Source organism: Rhea pennata, chromosome Z (assembly GCF_028389875.1).
Source record: "Rhea pennata isolate bPtePen1 chromosome Z, bPtePen1.pri, whole genome shotgun sequence".
NCBI lineage: Eukaryota > Metazoa > Chordata > Aves > Rheiformes > Rheidae > Rhea > Rhea pennata.
Window position 1 is genome coordinate 70,575,840 of NC_084702.1, and position 14,416 is coordinate 70,590,255.

General features: G+C 58.3%; 2 protein-coding genes across 3 annotated transcripts in view; one reads left to right on the forward strand and one right to left on the reverse strand.

Moving 5' to 3' along the window:
- TLN1 (talin 1) overlaps positions 1-6,745 on the reverse strand; it is a 60,702-nt gene extending 53,957 nt beyond the window's left edge. Inside the window, exon 1 of the mRNA XM_062600660.1 lies at positions 6,664-6,745. The gene's annotated coding sequence lies outside the window, so the exon portion shown is untranslated. The remainder of the gene's footprint in view (positions 1-6,663) is intronic.
- A 190-nt stretch (positions 6,746-6,935) lies between these two features.
- On the forward strand, positions 6,936-13,107 carry CREB3 (cAMP responsive element binding protein 3). Of its 2 annotated transcripts, none has more exons than XM_062599465.1 (10): positions 6,936-6,996; positions 8,208-8,345; positions 8,428-8,704; positions 8,932-9,044; positions 9,262-9,354; positions 10,123-10,229; positions 10,754-10,822; positions 10,966-11,050; positions 11,196-11,277; positions 11,703-13,107. In XM_062599465.1, exons 2-10 carry the CDS (start codon positions 8,208-8,210, stop codon positions 12,074-12,076), a joined length of 1,338 nt encoding a protein of 445 aa, XP_062455449.1. In that variant the 5' UTR covers positions 6,936-6,996; the 3' UTR covers positions 12,077-13,107. The 2 variants fall into 2 exon arrangements, with proteins under 2 accessions (XP_062455449.1, XP_062455448.1); XM_062599464.1 differs by lacking the exon at positions 6,936-6,996 and adding an exon at positions 7,334-7,519.
- Positions 13,108-14,416: the final 1,309 nt, after the last annotated feature.

Genomic DNA, 14,416 nt, shown 5'->3' on the forward strand with positions numbered 1-14,416 from the left:
AACAGCTATGCACTCACCAGTGAAGTCCTTGCATTTTTTGCTTGCATAGAGGTCAGCAGAAAGCGCAAGAGCAAACACTCATTTCACTCGCGGAGCTATGAAACATTTGCACATGCTTTGCACAGCAAAAACTGCAAGAAGTTTCATTTTATGGTAGGTGGACTCGGAAGGCAAAGCTTACTCGTAACCCAGAAGCCACTCACGGCAGCAGCAGAATTTGTATCTGCCCACTAGGCCCACCGCTCTCGAAGCTTCTGCACGAAGCGCAGCACCGATTTCCACGGTGGTTCATCAGGCAGAAGCCACGACAGCCTCCACCTTAGCCCTGCACGTGAGGCCGGGCATTTCAGCTGGCTGAGCGGGCACAACCCTCCCTGCTGGGAAGGTCCATTCCCGTTTAAGGCATTTTTTTATTTTCAATTTAAGAGAAGACAAAGTAACTAGAAATCATATTCCCATTCCCGACCATCCTATGCCAATCACTGTTACACACAAGCTTCCTCCGGTCCCGAAATACATCTGACAAAGCCAGGTTGCGAGCCTGAAGCAGGCAATCTTAGGCCATAGCTCCACAAATGCTATACCAATAAGAGGCGTTTGCCCAACAGCACGAGGAACTGGGTTAAAAAATTAACCCTGTAAAAAAACAAGACCCCATTTAGGATGCAGCCTCGCAAGCATCCTACGGCAGGGACAGCAGGAAAGCAGCTTCTCGGGGCTCAAAGTGCTCGGGGGCTCTGGCCTGGCTGCAGCAGTCCTCCATTCCGAGATTAAAGCTACAGAAAATATTGGAGATATCGGTGACTCAGCCAGACGTCGACCCGAAGGCTGAGCCAGCAGCCCCACGCCAAACACCGCCTGGCTGATTCATCCCACTTCCTCTCTCTCAGCCGCGCAGCTGGTCATCGACCTGGATTTGCGCGGCGGGGAGGCTCCTGCGAGCCGGGCCGAGCGCTGCCGGCGCAGCCAGGGCCGCGCTCGCGCTCAGACGGGCCGAAGAGGAGCGCAGGAGCCGGGCGGACGCCGGGGCGAAGCTGCGAGCGGCGCGGCGCCGGGCCCAGCCCCGCGCTCGGCCGGGAGCGCTCCCCGGCGCGGCTCCAGCAGGCAGCCCGCGCTCTGCTGACGGGCTCGCATTCCGGCGGCTGCCCTCGTGTTATTTGTGGCTGGAGCGAGAGACGCAAGGGAGTCGGGTAATGAGCGGGCTCCTCTCCGAGGAGCAGCTTCCCAAGCACACGCGAGGAAGCGGAGTCATGTCCCCCCCCCCCACCCGCAGCCGCTTCCCGGCTTCCTTCCCGACGACCAGACCGCCGTCGTGCCGACGGGGCGGGGGAGCGGAGCATCCTCCGGTCCCCGTGGAGACGCGGCAGGAGGGGCACCGCTGGTCCGCACGGAGCGGCCAGAACGTGGGAAACGAACACGGGACAGAGAGCAACGGTACGTGGGGAGTAACAGGGAGAGCGGGGATCCTGAACAGGCCCGTGGTCATCATGTCTCCGCTGCGGCCGTCACATGGGGAACTCCACAGCTTCCCATTACAGTGGTAGTTCCATGAAACCAACCTCCAGATATCCAAAAATTCATCTGCATTAAGTCAGAGCAGCCTGAGCCATTAACTGCTGGACTTTCCTATATGTCCCTAGACCTATCTACTGTTGTTAGGCATCCTTCCCCCACGGAGCAGCCCAGGGAACTCCGAGCAGGAAGCAAAAGCTCCTTTTCCCACCCAAACTGCAGCACCCTAGGGCGACCCACAAGGGCAATGCACAGACCAGAAAAGCAAACAGCACAGGGTGCCCATGCAGCCAGCGCCGGGCCTCCCGTTGCCGCAGCGCCGCGCTCCCAGCTCCTCCGGCCACGGGCTCTTCCCCGGAGAGCTCTGCCCATGTCCTTAGTGGACCAGTCCTCCAGCACAGAGCCCCAGAAGAGCCTCTCAGGGGTAGCAGGAGCTCGCTCAGGCTCCACAGAGACCATCAGAGGCCCCAGTCCTGGCACCCATGCTGCAGGGGCCCTATCACCCAGCCACCTTTGCATCGCCGGCGTGAACAGACATTGCTTGGGAACCAGCCATCCGGGAGGCAGAATGAAGGCATTAAACTCTAGGAAGTTTGCCCTACTGGCTCCTGTTCTCCACTTCCCTTTGAAGGGGTTTTACTCGTACTTGAGGGAGCATTTTTCCTCCTTCGGCCATTAGTTTTGCCTCTGCTGGAAAAGCAAAACAGAACTGCCCAAAGAGGCCTTCAGCTTTGGTACATGTAACCAACCCAAACCCTCAAAAATGCAACAGCCTGTCTTCCCCTCTCTGCTCTCCAACCCTGGACATGCAGAAACAGCCCAGGGTAAGGCAGGGGCAGCACAGGCCCCAAGCACCAGAGTCTAGGAGAGCGCTAGGCTCTACACTTGTAGCCATGTATGTACGCTCTGTACGCTGGGAAAAGGAGACACAGCTGACTCCACCGCCTCAACAGCAAGTTGCAGACAAAATATTCAGAGCTCAGCAACAGTAAGTGTCCTGGGTAATGCCTGCCAGAGGCCAGCTTGCGCTACTTGCCATTTCAAAACCTGCTTTTATCTTCTAGGCTCCGTTACGAAGTCAGCAATGGGCCACAGCGGATACTATACAATCCCAGCCCTTGGCAGGGATTGCACAAGGCCACATTATTCACCTACTGTGAAGCAACGCACACAGCCAGCGAGGAAAGGGGGAAAACAAGAGAGCTTTACCGCATCTCTGACCTCTGCTCAGGTAGCCTGTGGCTATCAGGGCCTTCTCCCTGCCTTGAGCAGAGGCTGACACCTAAAGCGGTGGGTAGGGCCAAGTCATGGGGCTGTGCTAACATTTCTGCAGCTAAGAGTCACCAAATTTCAACTCCAGAAAGGACAGGGCTGCACACCGTACAGTACCACTCCCTATTCCAGTAACGTAAGATCCAATGGATCTTACAACTCCTGTCCCGTGGTCCTCAAGCAACTGCCAGGACATGTCATTTACAGAGCTGGGTGCACACGGGATGGACTGAGCTCTCTCAGAGAGTATTCAGCCCCCTGGACTCAAGCGTGCATCAAGGCCCAGCTCCGCTGACCAAGTTTTAGATGGCTGCTAGTGAAGCGAGGCTGAAATCTGCTGCTCGAAATGAATCCGTTCCCTCTCCTGCTTCATCTCTCGCTCTTCTGAGTTTTTCAGGCCCTTTATCAGGAAACAAGCAGATTCCAGCAATGTTAAAGATCCCAAAAATATGTCCCCTCCCCTCCTCAGCAGTGACATAAAGGGAGAGAGGAGAAAGGAGTAAACAATTATTGCTACCAAATATGGATCTAACAGCCAGCGATGAAGCCACAGCCTAAGCATTTAAACATCCTGCCGGCAGATTCAAAGGGCCAAGGACCCGTCCTTCAGGAGAGGCAGCCCGGCAGCAGGGAGCTCTACGGCTTCGGCACTAAGGCTCAGGGCAGGAGACAGCGCAGGGAAAAGAGACAGCAAAGCAGGGCTGGGGAGGGAACAAGGAGTCATCGCAGACAGTGTGGAAGATGAGGCAGCCTTTCCGGTGCCTCATTAATTTGCTCCACCCGGGGCACCGTGGGCAGCTCCCCAGCCCCTCGCACCACGACATGGCCTTCTCCAGAAGGAGCCCCCTCCCTCCCAGCCGCTCCGGCTCGGCTCCGGGGACATTACGGCACAGAACGAGGAACCGGTACGGCAGTCACAACGCGGCTGCAGCGCAGGAACCCGGTCGCATTTCCCCTTTTGGGGTTTAGCTCCTGACACTGCTCACAGCCACAACACTGCCTCCCCCAGCACCGCTTCCCGGACCAGAGCACCCATTTCCAGCCTGCGGAGGGGCAACAGTGCCCCAGGCAGCACGGGAGGAGCTCCAGCACAGAGGGGAGCTATGCGTCTATGCTATGCATCCCACCCCAGCACCCTATCCTGGGGGCACAATCAGCCTTTTGTCCCGGGATCAGCAGTCCAACCGCCCACGTGAGGCCAGCTGCAGGAGCAGGAGCTCTCAGGGGGGACAAGTGACCTCCTTCGGCTCCAAAGCAGCCAGGACACACGGCTGTGAGAAGCGCATCCTCAGGCTTCTCCATTCAACAATAAGTTACATAGGGCAGAATCCAGGGGTGCAGCCTTATCCTGGTGCTGTAGAGCTCACCTCTACCTCCTCGACTCGGAGAGGCAGAATTCCAGTTTGGATTTCCCCCTTCCCATCAGCAAACCTCTTCAACAGCCAGGCAAGGGGAGGGGAGAGGGGAGGAAAATCGCCGGAGACACCCTTCCCACTTCCCCTCAGCTCTCGGTTGCTATACGTCAAGTGGGGCGGACAGGAAGAGAAGAGGCGCTTAGGCAGGGTCTAGACAAAAAAAAAGAGGAAAGCTCTGCAGCTCAGCTGCCAGGGTAATGCTGCTGCTCCCGCGCGACAAAGCCACCGAATCAGTCCTGGGGCCCAACTCCGCACCAGGACAGTGGCAGAGCTACTGCTCTGGACGTCTTGGTAACATGGACTATAGCTATATAGTTGTCAAATGCTGCTTTTCTATATGCAATTTAAAGCCTGCTCTAAAAGGAGTGGCTTCCCTCCCCCCCCCAGGGATCCAGCCCAGCTGAGCCCCATGGAAGTGCTCCAAATGGGGAGGGGGACAATGATAACCCCATCTATAAATACCTCCAGACACACCAGCGTACAAGCCCGGAACTTCCTCTCCTGCCGAGTGGGGCAGCTATAATTGGCTCCGAACAGCGGAGCTTGTCGGGCTTTACGAAGAGGAAGTGCCAGGGGCACTTGCAAACCACAGGGCACGTCCCGCTGGCGTCTGCGCCCCGGAGGGCCCTGCCCGCCCTGGCCCAGCTCCCGGACCGCGGGCCGCGGAAAGGAGCCCTCACCGAAGAAAGGGGCATTGAACCCGTGCACGGCCTCTGCCTGCGTAATTATAGCAGGCTAAGTTGCCGCCCTGGTACCGGAGGAGACCCAAGGGTATTTCCATCCCAGCAGCTCTCAGCGCCCGCTCCCCGCGAGGGCACCCCGGGGCGGTCAGCCCCAGGGCAAGGCACTTCCCCGCCGGGCTAACAGAACCCGGCAACTGCTAAACCAAGTCACGTCCCAGCTGCCAGGCCGGATCAGGCCTGTGGCCCAGGCCGCTGCAGCCAGGAAATATCTAAGAGGAGCATCGCCTTTACGCCCCCCACCCCCAGTGATGGCCACCGGGAGCCTCTTGCCCAGGCCTGCAGCTGGGGGCCGTTTTCGGCACCCCTGGGCTCCTGCTGCTCTCTGTATCCCGCCACGTGCCTGCGCACACAGGGCTGCTCATTAACAGGTTACTCCGTCAGTCAGACAGGAGGAACATTAACTGCCCCCTGCCACCGCTATCTCCCTTTAGTTTCATACTTATCATGGGTTTAGGCTGAGCCTATCTTAAGCTTTTCCAAAAAGGCCTTTTCTACTTCAGGAATTGCCTCTGCCGTTATCATTGCTGCTCCTTTTTCTCCACAGGGTTTCAATCATATATTCCCATTTCTCTTCTGCTGGACTCCCCTGCTACGTAAGTTTACCAAGGCGCATCCTGCTCACCTCCGAGCAGGCTGTACTGAACGGACACACCGACACCACGAACACGGGTCAAGGCATTGACTGAAGCAGTGATCTCCTATTTGCGCGCTCTGACTCACCTTGGGGCGCTCGAACGAGACTAGTTTGACTCACCTTCACCATTCCCCCCCCCCAAGGGATGGCTACAGCACTGGGAAGCTTTATCTGCTCAGCAGAACCCCCTCCACGAGCCCCTCGCTTTAACTGGAACGAGTCAGGCTTAGCTCCCTTGGCAGATGCCTTTGAGCCGATCCCGTACGGGCCACGGCAGGGCAGCGGCCGCCTCAGAAACCCGAGCGGCGCCAAGCCGCGGCGGCGAGGCCGGCCTGTCCTCCAGCGCCCGCTTTCTCCAACGGACGCTGCTCCAGCAAGCTCCAGCTGGAAGAGCAGCGCTGGTACTACGGAAGGCCGGAGCTTGCGCTTTTGCACTTCCCCAGACCTCGTCGCGGCATCGGACCCTCTCCTCCCCTCTCCTCCCCAGCGTGCCCAGGAAGCAGCGGGAAAGGAGAGCGCCAACACGGAAGATGTCAGTGACAACAGCTCGTTTCAGCTGGGCTTTAAATCAGCCCTCCCGGGCCACGCCATCACGGATCTCCACCGGGGAGGCGCAGCCCCGGGGAGGCGAAGGCCGCTTCCCGCGGGCAGCGGCTCTCCTCCGGAAGAGCGAGCAGGATGCGGCCGAGATGAACCAGATAAGCCCCGTCTCGAGGGCGACTGCGGGACCACGGCCCTGGCGGCGGGCGGCAGCAGCCACGGCGGAGCCCCCCGGCCCCAACCACGGCGGGGCCGCGCCGGGCCGGGCCGGGCCGGGCCGGGCGCCGCCGCGCCGCGGGCTGCGGGCTCCCGCCGCGGCGGACCCGTCGTGGCGCGCCCAGGAAGCGGCTACCGGAGCCGCCCGCGCCCACCGCCACCCCCCACTCTCCCCGCGGGCCCGTACGCGCGGCCCGGCCCGGCCCGGCCCGCACCGCGGCGGCCCCCGCGAACGCGGCCCTGCGCCGGGAAGCCAGGGCTCGCCCCAGGGCGGCGGACAAGGCCCTGCCCGCGGCGCCCCGGCCCTGCCCGCGGCGCCCCCGCCGCCTACCTGTGCGCGGGCAGGAGCTGCGCGCCGGGACGGCCGGGACCGCCGAGCCTCTGCGGCGGCGGCGGCGGCGGCGGGGCGGCACCGCCCGCTTCCCGCCCCGCCCGCGCATGCGCGCCCCGCCCCGGCCCCGCCCCCGCGCCCCGCGCCGCCGCTGCGCGCTCCCGCCCCTCGCGCCGCCGCGTGCGGGCGCGCGCCGCCGCCCGATGGGAACCCGCCCCTTCCCCGCCCCGCGCGCGCCCGCGCGTGTGCGTGCGCGCGCGGCCTGCTGGGAGGGCGCTGACGTCATCCGTGGTGCGTTGGAAGCGACGCTGCCGGGCGGCGGCGCGCGCCGAGGTAAGGGGCAGCGCCGGGGGCGGGGGGGGCCCAGGCGTCCGGGCCGCCGCCCCCTCCGCGGCCCCTCCCGGAGCTCGGGGGATTCGGGTCTCGGCGGCCCCCAGGCTAGAGCGAGCCGCGGCGGGGGGCCCTGCCCGCCCCCCACCCCCGCCGGGGGGGCCCAGCGCGGCTGCGGAGGCCTCGGGGGCGGCCCGGCCCCCGTGCGGGCGGCCTGCGGCCCCGGCCGGCGCTGGCTGTGGCGCGGCCCGGCGCGCTCCGCTCGCCCGGCTCCTCTCGGACGGTCTCGCTCCGGCCCGCGCCGCCCGCGAGCGTTCAGCGGCCGCCAGGTGCAGCCGGCCCTGCGGCGCGCCTGCCTGGCCGGGCTGTGCTCGCTCCGGGCCGGCCCGCCAGGCCGCGGCTGCGGGGAGTGCCGTGGCTGCCCTAGGCAAGGTGCGCGGGCAGATTCTGCCGTGCGCGAAGATGTTCCTGTGACCCTTTCTTCCGCCTCGTTTACTCTCTTCCTCCCCTTGCTGCCTGCCCCGAGGTGCGTGTTCGGCGCGTGCTTCCTAGCTGGAAGGTCCAGTATCCATGGAAACAAGGGGCTCGGCATTGCTTGGACTCTGCCCTGCTCCCCCTTCCTCTTGTTGCTCCCTTTCCTGCTTGTTTCACGCAGTAAGCAGTGCAGTCTGTCACGGCTGCCCTGCACATCAGCTTCCTGGCAGCTGGTGCAGCAGCTATGTGTCTGCAGTCTGCTTTGCTTTCCCCTCCCACCCCCCAAGCTATGACACCTGTCAGCTAGATCTCAGAGCTTAACAGTGCTACTGGGAACACTGGCCTGACCAGTTGCAAGTCAGTGGTACAGCACCTTCAGGCTTCAGTGAAATCGTGGAATCTGTTTACCTTGTTTGCTTTCAGCAGGAGAAAGTCTGGGCCTCTTCTACTTTCCCTCATCTTCCAGCAGCTTTACTCTCTGGGTGGAGCCTCAGCCTGATGACCTGCTCCCGCTAGGTTGACAGGGAAAGCAATGCAGGGTGGCCACAAGTGGTAGGAATAGCCTTGTTGGGACAGTAGTCGTGGACTGGCCTCTTGCATGGTGTCATCTCTGCAGCATGCTAACTGCTGTTCCTATTGCATGGGGAGCCTTTGTACTTCAGCACAGGGACTGAGTGACATCCCAGAGGAGCTCTGGTGTCTCCCCTGGGGCCTGTGGTCATTTTGGTTGTCTTGTTCAGATGTCGTGCTCAGAGGAACTGGCTGTCCTGGCAAGTGAGGACCTGCTTGACTTTCTCCTGAAGGATGATATCCCCTGCACTGAAATCCCAGGAGAGGAGAGCAACCTCCTGGAAGACTGGGGCCTGCCAGAGCCTGAGGTGAGTTGTTCTGGAGGAATTGCTGGTGGGTTGTGGTCTAGGGGGTTTGGCTCCCTGCTTAGTGGAAGCTTTTTCTCTGCAGCTTCTGAACAACAAGGAGATGGATGACTTCATCAGCTCCCTGCTGAGCCCCTTTGTAGACGAGCTGGGCACGCTGCAGAGTTACTCACCTGCTGGCAGTGACAGTGGCATTTCTGAGGACCAAAGTTTGTCACATAGCCCTGGCAGGGACTTTGCCAGCAGCCCTCAGAGCTCAGATGTTGTGCAGTTTGATCACAATTACTCCCTTCATCAGGATGGGCCTGTGCTGGAAAGTGTGAGGTCTGAGGTGGCAGAAGGAGATGTTTCCATTGACCTTGGTAAGTGGGGGTCTGTCTGTTCTAGCAACGTGCAGTGTTGTGCCCAGCAGAAGAACAGTCCAGCATAGAGTTTTTCTTCCTGGAAACCAGGCATCAATGGACAGATCCAGCCTGGTGGTTCTCTGTGGCCATACAGTTGTGATCCCATGCTGCTCAAAGCTGGCTGGCCAGTTATGTCTGTGCTGCCTCGCACAGGCCTGGAGCTTGACTCTCTTCTCTTTCCCTAGAGATGTGGACAGGTTTAGAAATCCCAACTGAGACACTGGAACAGAACTCCAATTTTCCTGTTGCTGTCGCTGTGGATGCTGGGCCCCAGTGTGTGCCTGGAGCCACCACGCAGGTACTGACTCCCGAAGGCATTGAAGTGTGTGCTGGTGGGCTCCAGCCTTTGCTCACATTCTGCCCTTCTTTCCTGGCTTGGTAACTGCGGGGGTGTCTGTGAGGAAAGTGTGATGCTGCTTTGGGAGAGCTGATCCTGGTTCTGCATGCTTTCTCTGCCCTGGGCGGTACTCCCTTTACTTTGGATTCTCAGTGGACATATTTTGGCTGTTTTCTAGTTCGGCTTCCCAGAGCTGATTCTGACAGAGGAGGAGAGGCAGCTCCTGGAGAAAGAAGGTGTTTCATTACCAACCTGTCTGCCCCTGACCAAAGTGAGTCCTCGCTAAAGCCAGTAGCTTCCAAACTGATTCAGCATATGTGAACGCTTTAACCAGTGTGGGGATATAAAACACAGGACAGAGCCTTGCTAAGAGTATTAGCGCCTAGGTACTGAGTTCAGGGCACCATCTGGCAGGGCCTGAGAAGGTGGGATCCCTTCAAGGGCCAGGAGGATCCACATGCAAAGCAGTCTCTGTTTTTTCAGTCAGGTAGATGCAGAGCTGCCATCCCATTAGCTCTTGGGAGGGTGATGTGATTTCTTGTGGCGGGGGCTTCCTCTTTGCTGTGCAGAGACTGGAATGGCATGGAAAGATCTGCACTGCTATTGCTGCTCAGGACATCTCCAGCAGTGTGAAGTACTTTGGCTGTAGCCCTGGTCTGCCCACAGGGATGTGGAGAGCAACAAGAAACCTGGCTGCTTTTAATCTCTCCATTTGTGACTTTGCAGGAGACAATTGTGCTATAACTGTCTTCAGCCTTTTTTCTCATGCTCGTCTGATGGCTTGTGAGCTGTATGCTTTTCATCTTGTTTATGTGTGCCTCATACTTTTGGTAGACCAGGAAACTTCTGGTCTTATCAGCAGGCCAGAGTTTGCCTTCCAGCTAGTCCAGTTCATTCTGTGGTTTGGGGTAGACAGAGGACAAAAGTATCTGCGTTACTGCCTTTCTCAGCAGGGATGAGCATCAAGATGTCCACAGGTTCTGTTAGGGCTGAATTGCCAAAACCCTGGGTTGGCTGCTCATCAGAGTGGCTCTTGCAGGCTGAAGAGCGGCTTCTGAAGAAAGTGCGACGGAAGATCCGGAACAAGCAGTCAGCCCAGGATAGTCGTCGCAGGAAGAAGATCTATGTGGATGGCCTGGAAAACAGGTACCTGCATTGGCAGCAGTACTCTGCTGCTACTGAGGTCTTGCAACCCTGGACAGATAGTGAGGCTGACCTTATAGTTTGGGCAGCAGCTCTCAAGAGGCTCAGAAAATGATCTGTGCTCTCGTATCTTTGGAGATAGCCCAGGGCTTGTTCAGTTTAAGCAGAGTGCTGGCTTGCCAGGGCCCACATATTCTGCAGGTCAGACTAGTCTGCTATACAGCCTGGCGTCCCTGATCTACAGGGCTTACTGGTATGCTGTTAGGAGCAAGCATCATTATAGATTAGTGCGATGCTTCTCTGAGGGACGGGATTCATCCCTCCCCAAACCTTGTGTGAGATGTCGTTTTCTGGGCTTTGTACCACCTGGTGCCAGGTAGACACCAGGAGCTCTGCCCCAGCCACCCACAGAGTTGATGGCTGTTTTTTTTTTTTTTTTTTTTAAGGGGGGACTCTAGTGAAGTCTCTGCTGTTGTCTAACAAAACCTTTCTTTCTCTCCCTTGTGCTGTTCATCTGTTCCGGGAAGGGTGGCAGCCTGCACAGCTCAGAACCATGAGCTCCAGAAGAAGGTGCAGCTGCTGCAGAAGCAGAACATGTGAGATCTCACTGTGGGACGTGGCAGGGGATGTGGTGTGGAAGGCTGTTCCTCTCCTTGGGACCGCGATCTGTCCCTGGCTGCAAAGGGGGAGGTTCTTGCTTCAGCCGCTGCATTAATCTGCATTGCCTGCTTTCCTGCAGGTCGTTACTTGAACAGCTGCGGAAACTTCAGGCCCTGGTGAGGCAGTCCACAACCAAAACTACCACAGCAAGCACCTGCATTATGGTAAGTGGCTTCGGCCTCAGATTCTTTGAAGGGGTCTCAGTTGTCACCACAAGTTTGGGAGAGTGGTATTAATTGCAGCCAGTGACGCCTGTGCATGCCCACAGGTCAGGAGGGCTTTGCTCATGGCCTCTTTCTCCCTTTCCAGGTCCTGGTTCTGTCCTTCTGCCTCGTTCTCTCACCTAGCCTCTATTCTTTCGGGAACAGAGGACCACAGCCGGAGCTCAGAGGTGAGTGCCTAGGGGTTGAGGCATGGTTCTAGGTGAAGTGTCACCTTCCAGGGCATCTCCTTCAGAGATGGCCTAAACTCTTGGGCAACAGCCCCTCGACTGGGGTGAGCTTTTGGTTTGGCTTTACTGTCTTGACCCAGCTCTGGACTCTTCCTCAGCCCTGTTGCTGAGGCTTGCCTAGGGCCCTTGGCCAAGGGCAGTACCAGAACTGTATAGATCATCTCTCTTGTGGAGCACAAGCTGTGCACGTTTGTGGCTGTGCAGCATTGTTTCCTTGGCCCCCCTGGGAGGAGGCAGCCCTAGCTGGATGTCTCTTCTCCTTCCCTGGGCTCTGTGGTGTCCTGTGCTCAGAATAGGACCATGAGAGTTTGATGTGTCCTGCTCTCTAGATGAGAATGATAATGCCGGCTCTACCTCTCTTGCAGTGCTGTCACGGCAGATCCGTGAGTTCCCGAACCAGGTTTGGCAGGCAGCACCTGACTTGCAGGAGGAAGCTGTGCTGGAGAAGCTTAGTCCGGAGCCTGAAGATGCCCCACTGTTGGGCAGCCTCAATCAGTCACGGGAAGAGGGGCAGAGTCCACCCAAGCCTGATCCCAGATCTGCTTTCAACAGCAACTCGTCCTCTGACCCTCCAGTGGCAGCCAGCTCTGAGCTGGGTCCTCCCCAACCCCAGGAGCAGCGCTCTGGGAGCAGCACTTTGCACTCGGCAGTGCCAGCAGCTTGGGAAGCCAAGAGGCAGGAGTGGGTGGAACATACAGCCAGTGTTGTCATCCAGCAGCACCATGTAGATGAGATGTGACCACCATCTCATCTTGCCTGTCAAGATGGTGCTGTGCACCCTGTAGAAAAGGGACAAGCAGAACTGTGTTAACAGATAATCCACCAGAGCAAATGCTGGTGGCTCAGAGGGTTTGCTGGGGAGGAATCATTTTAGAGATGACCTGTTCATATACTTTGCCCCATATATCCATAACAGGACCCTATCAGAGATGAGGTAGGAAACTCTGGGAACTTTTTTCCTGCTATGGCTGTTAACATGGTCTGTAGCCTTCAGTGAGTGCCTGTAGAGAAGGGCTGAGGCATGGAGGATGAAGGCACTCAGGCACCTGAGGGGCCCGATGCCTGCTCTGCCTGGAGGCAGGTGGTGACAAGTGCCCTGCCCAAATGGAGTTGAACAGGCTGAGTCCTGTGTTTCTTACTGTATGCAGCAGCCGCAAGCATCCCTTTAACCCCACACTGTTGTCTGATTGCTGGGTGTGAGATGATGAGCTGGATGTTCATCTTCAGTGCTCTTAAAGGGAGTAGTGCTGCCATTGCAGCAGGCCCTGCATTTCTCCCACTTCCTGCTAGCTGTTGAGCCATGGGCACAGCTCTTCATCTGACTGAAGAAGGTGGTGTGGAGTTGTTCCCCAACTGTTCATGTTGTCTCCCATCAAGCTTTCTGGGAGCTAGCCTTTCATCTCCCACAAATCTGGGAGCAGGACTTGGTGTCTCGAGAGGAAGGGGCAGGCATTGTACCGGACTGCCGAAGCAGGAGTGGTACAGAGCGGTGGAGCTGCTTGCTCTTCTGAAAGACTTTCTGGATACAGGCCAGTTTCAGAGCTGCGTCCTCATGTGCCTGAGCACTACTGTGCTGGTCAGTGAGGCAGTCAGCTGCCTGTGGTTGCTCTCTGCAAGGCTGAGCAGAAGCACTTTGAACGGGGGGCTGGTATCTTTCCTGGAGCGCAGCTTAGCCGTACCCTCTGGAGCATCTCTTTGTCCTACATCAGTTCTAAGCTAATGAAGATATTTGCATATTAATTACGTTAAATAAAGCATGCCCTCTCTGCAGTGTTGCCCTTTGTGGTCTTGTCAGTCTAGGACTGGGCTGGTCAGCAGAGGGTAGGGGCTGCGCAAAGGACTAGGAACTTTGTGAAGGTATCTCTGAGTGTAGGAACCCAACTTCCAAGCCCAACAGATGCTTGGGGAGTGGCCACCCTCCCCTCCTGGCCTTACAAATGGAGCAGTGACCTGGGCTGCAGAAGCACCGATACCTACTCCTGCTTTCAGTCGTCTGGGTGACCTCAGGAGAGCCCCTGGGAGCAGAAACTGCTTAGTCTTCCTTTTGGTGCACTCTCTGCAGAGGGCTTGTTGGGACACCGTGGCAAGATTACAGTGTGGTGCTGCTGTCTTTGCCCTTTTTCAGAGGTGTGCAAACGCTCCTGGAATGCTTTTGGAGAAGAATTCACAGTAAGCACCCAGAGCCCAAGCATGAAAGTTATGGGGAGCTGTGGCAACACTCCTGCTGCCGTAGAGCAGCGGAACTGAGCAGCTTCCCTTGTAGGAAACGAGAGGGAGCCGGTGTCTGCCCCCACCTCTGCTTTTGTAACCGAGGAACTGCACAATCGCAGGAAGCAGAGCAAAGCCAGCGCGGTGCGAGCAGACCCGTCCTCAGGGCCCACAAGGGCGTGAGGGGGCTGTGCCTGCTGGGCAGACAGATGGTTGCTAAGTCAGGGCTGGGTCGGGGTGCCTGGGGAGCTGTGAGCGCTTGTGGTTCTTACTGTTGCTGAACCCCGTGGCTGAGCCCTTTGAAGTGGTACAGCCTCTGTCTTCCTAGTGATCTCTCCACAGTGGTCTCTCCACGTTTGCTGACTACTATCTGTCTTAGTTTACCTCTCCTCGCCCCACTGCTGGGCTGGATGCCCTCCTCTCCGTGGTAGGCTAGGGTTGCTCTGGTTGGGGTTGAGAGCTGTGGGGCGTTGCTTTTGTCTGAACCTGTGCTGCCACCCTTGGAGCCAGGTGGCTTGTCCCCAGTGTCTGCCTTCCCACTGCCGCCTGAGCGCGCTCCGATTGCCTCTCCCGTGGAAACATACCCTCCACTGTACTGGGGCACTTCCCGAGCAACCACTGGGTGCCAGGGTGGCTGGAAAAGCCTGTCTCTACTTGTCCCCACCAGAGCCCAGGCAGGAGGGTCAGGTAGTGATAGGGAGCGACTGTGTTTGCCTGGCCTGTTTCTGTCCAGTTGTGTGTTACTGGTGTCACTGGCTCTCCAGAGCAGCTGCAAAGGCCTGGGACACCAGGTCTTCACGTCCTTTTGAGGACGTGCTGCATTTTCCTTTCTGGAGTGCCTAGCCCTCGCAAACGGTTGGAGTTAAGCCTT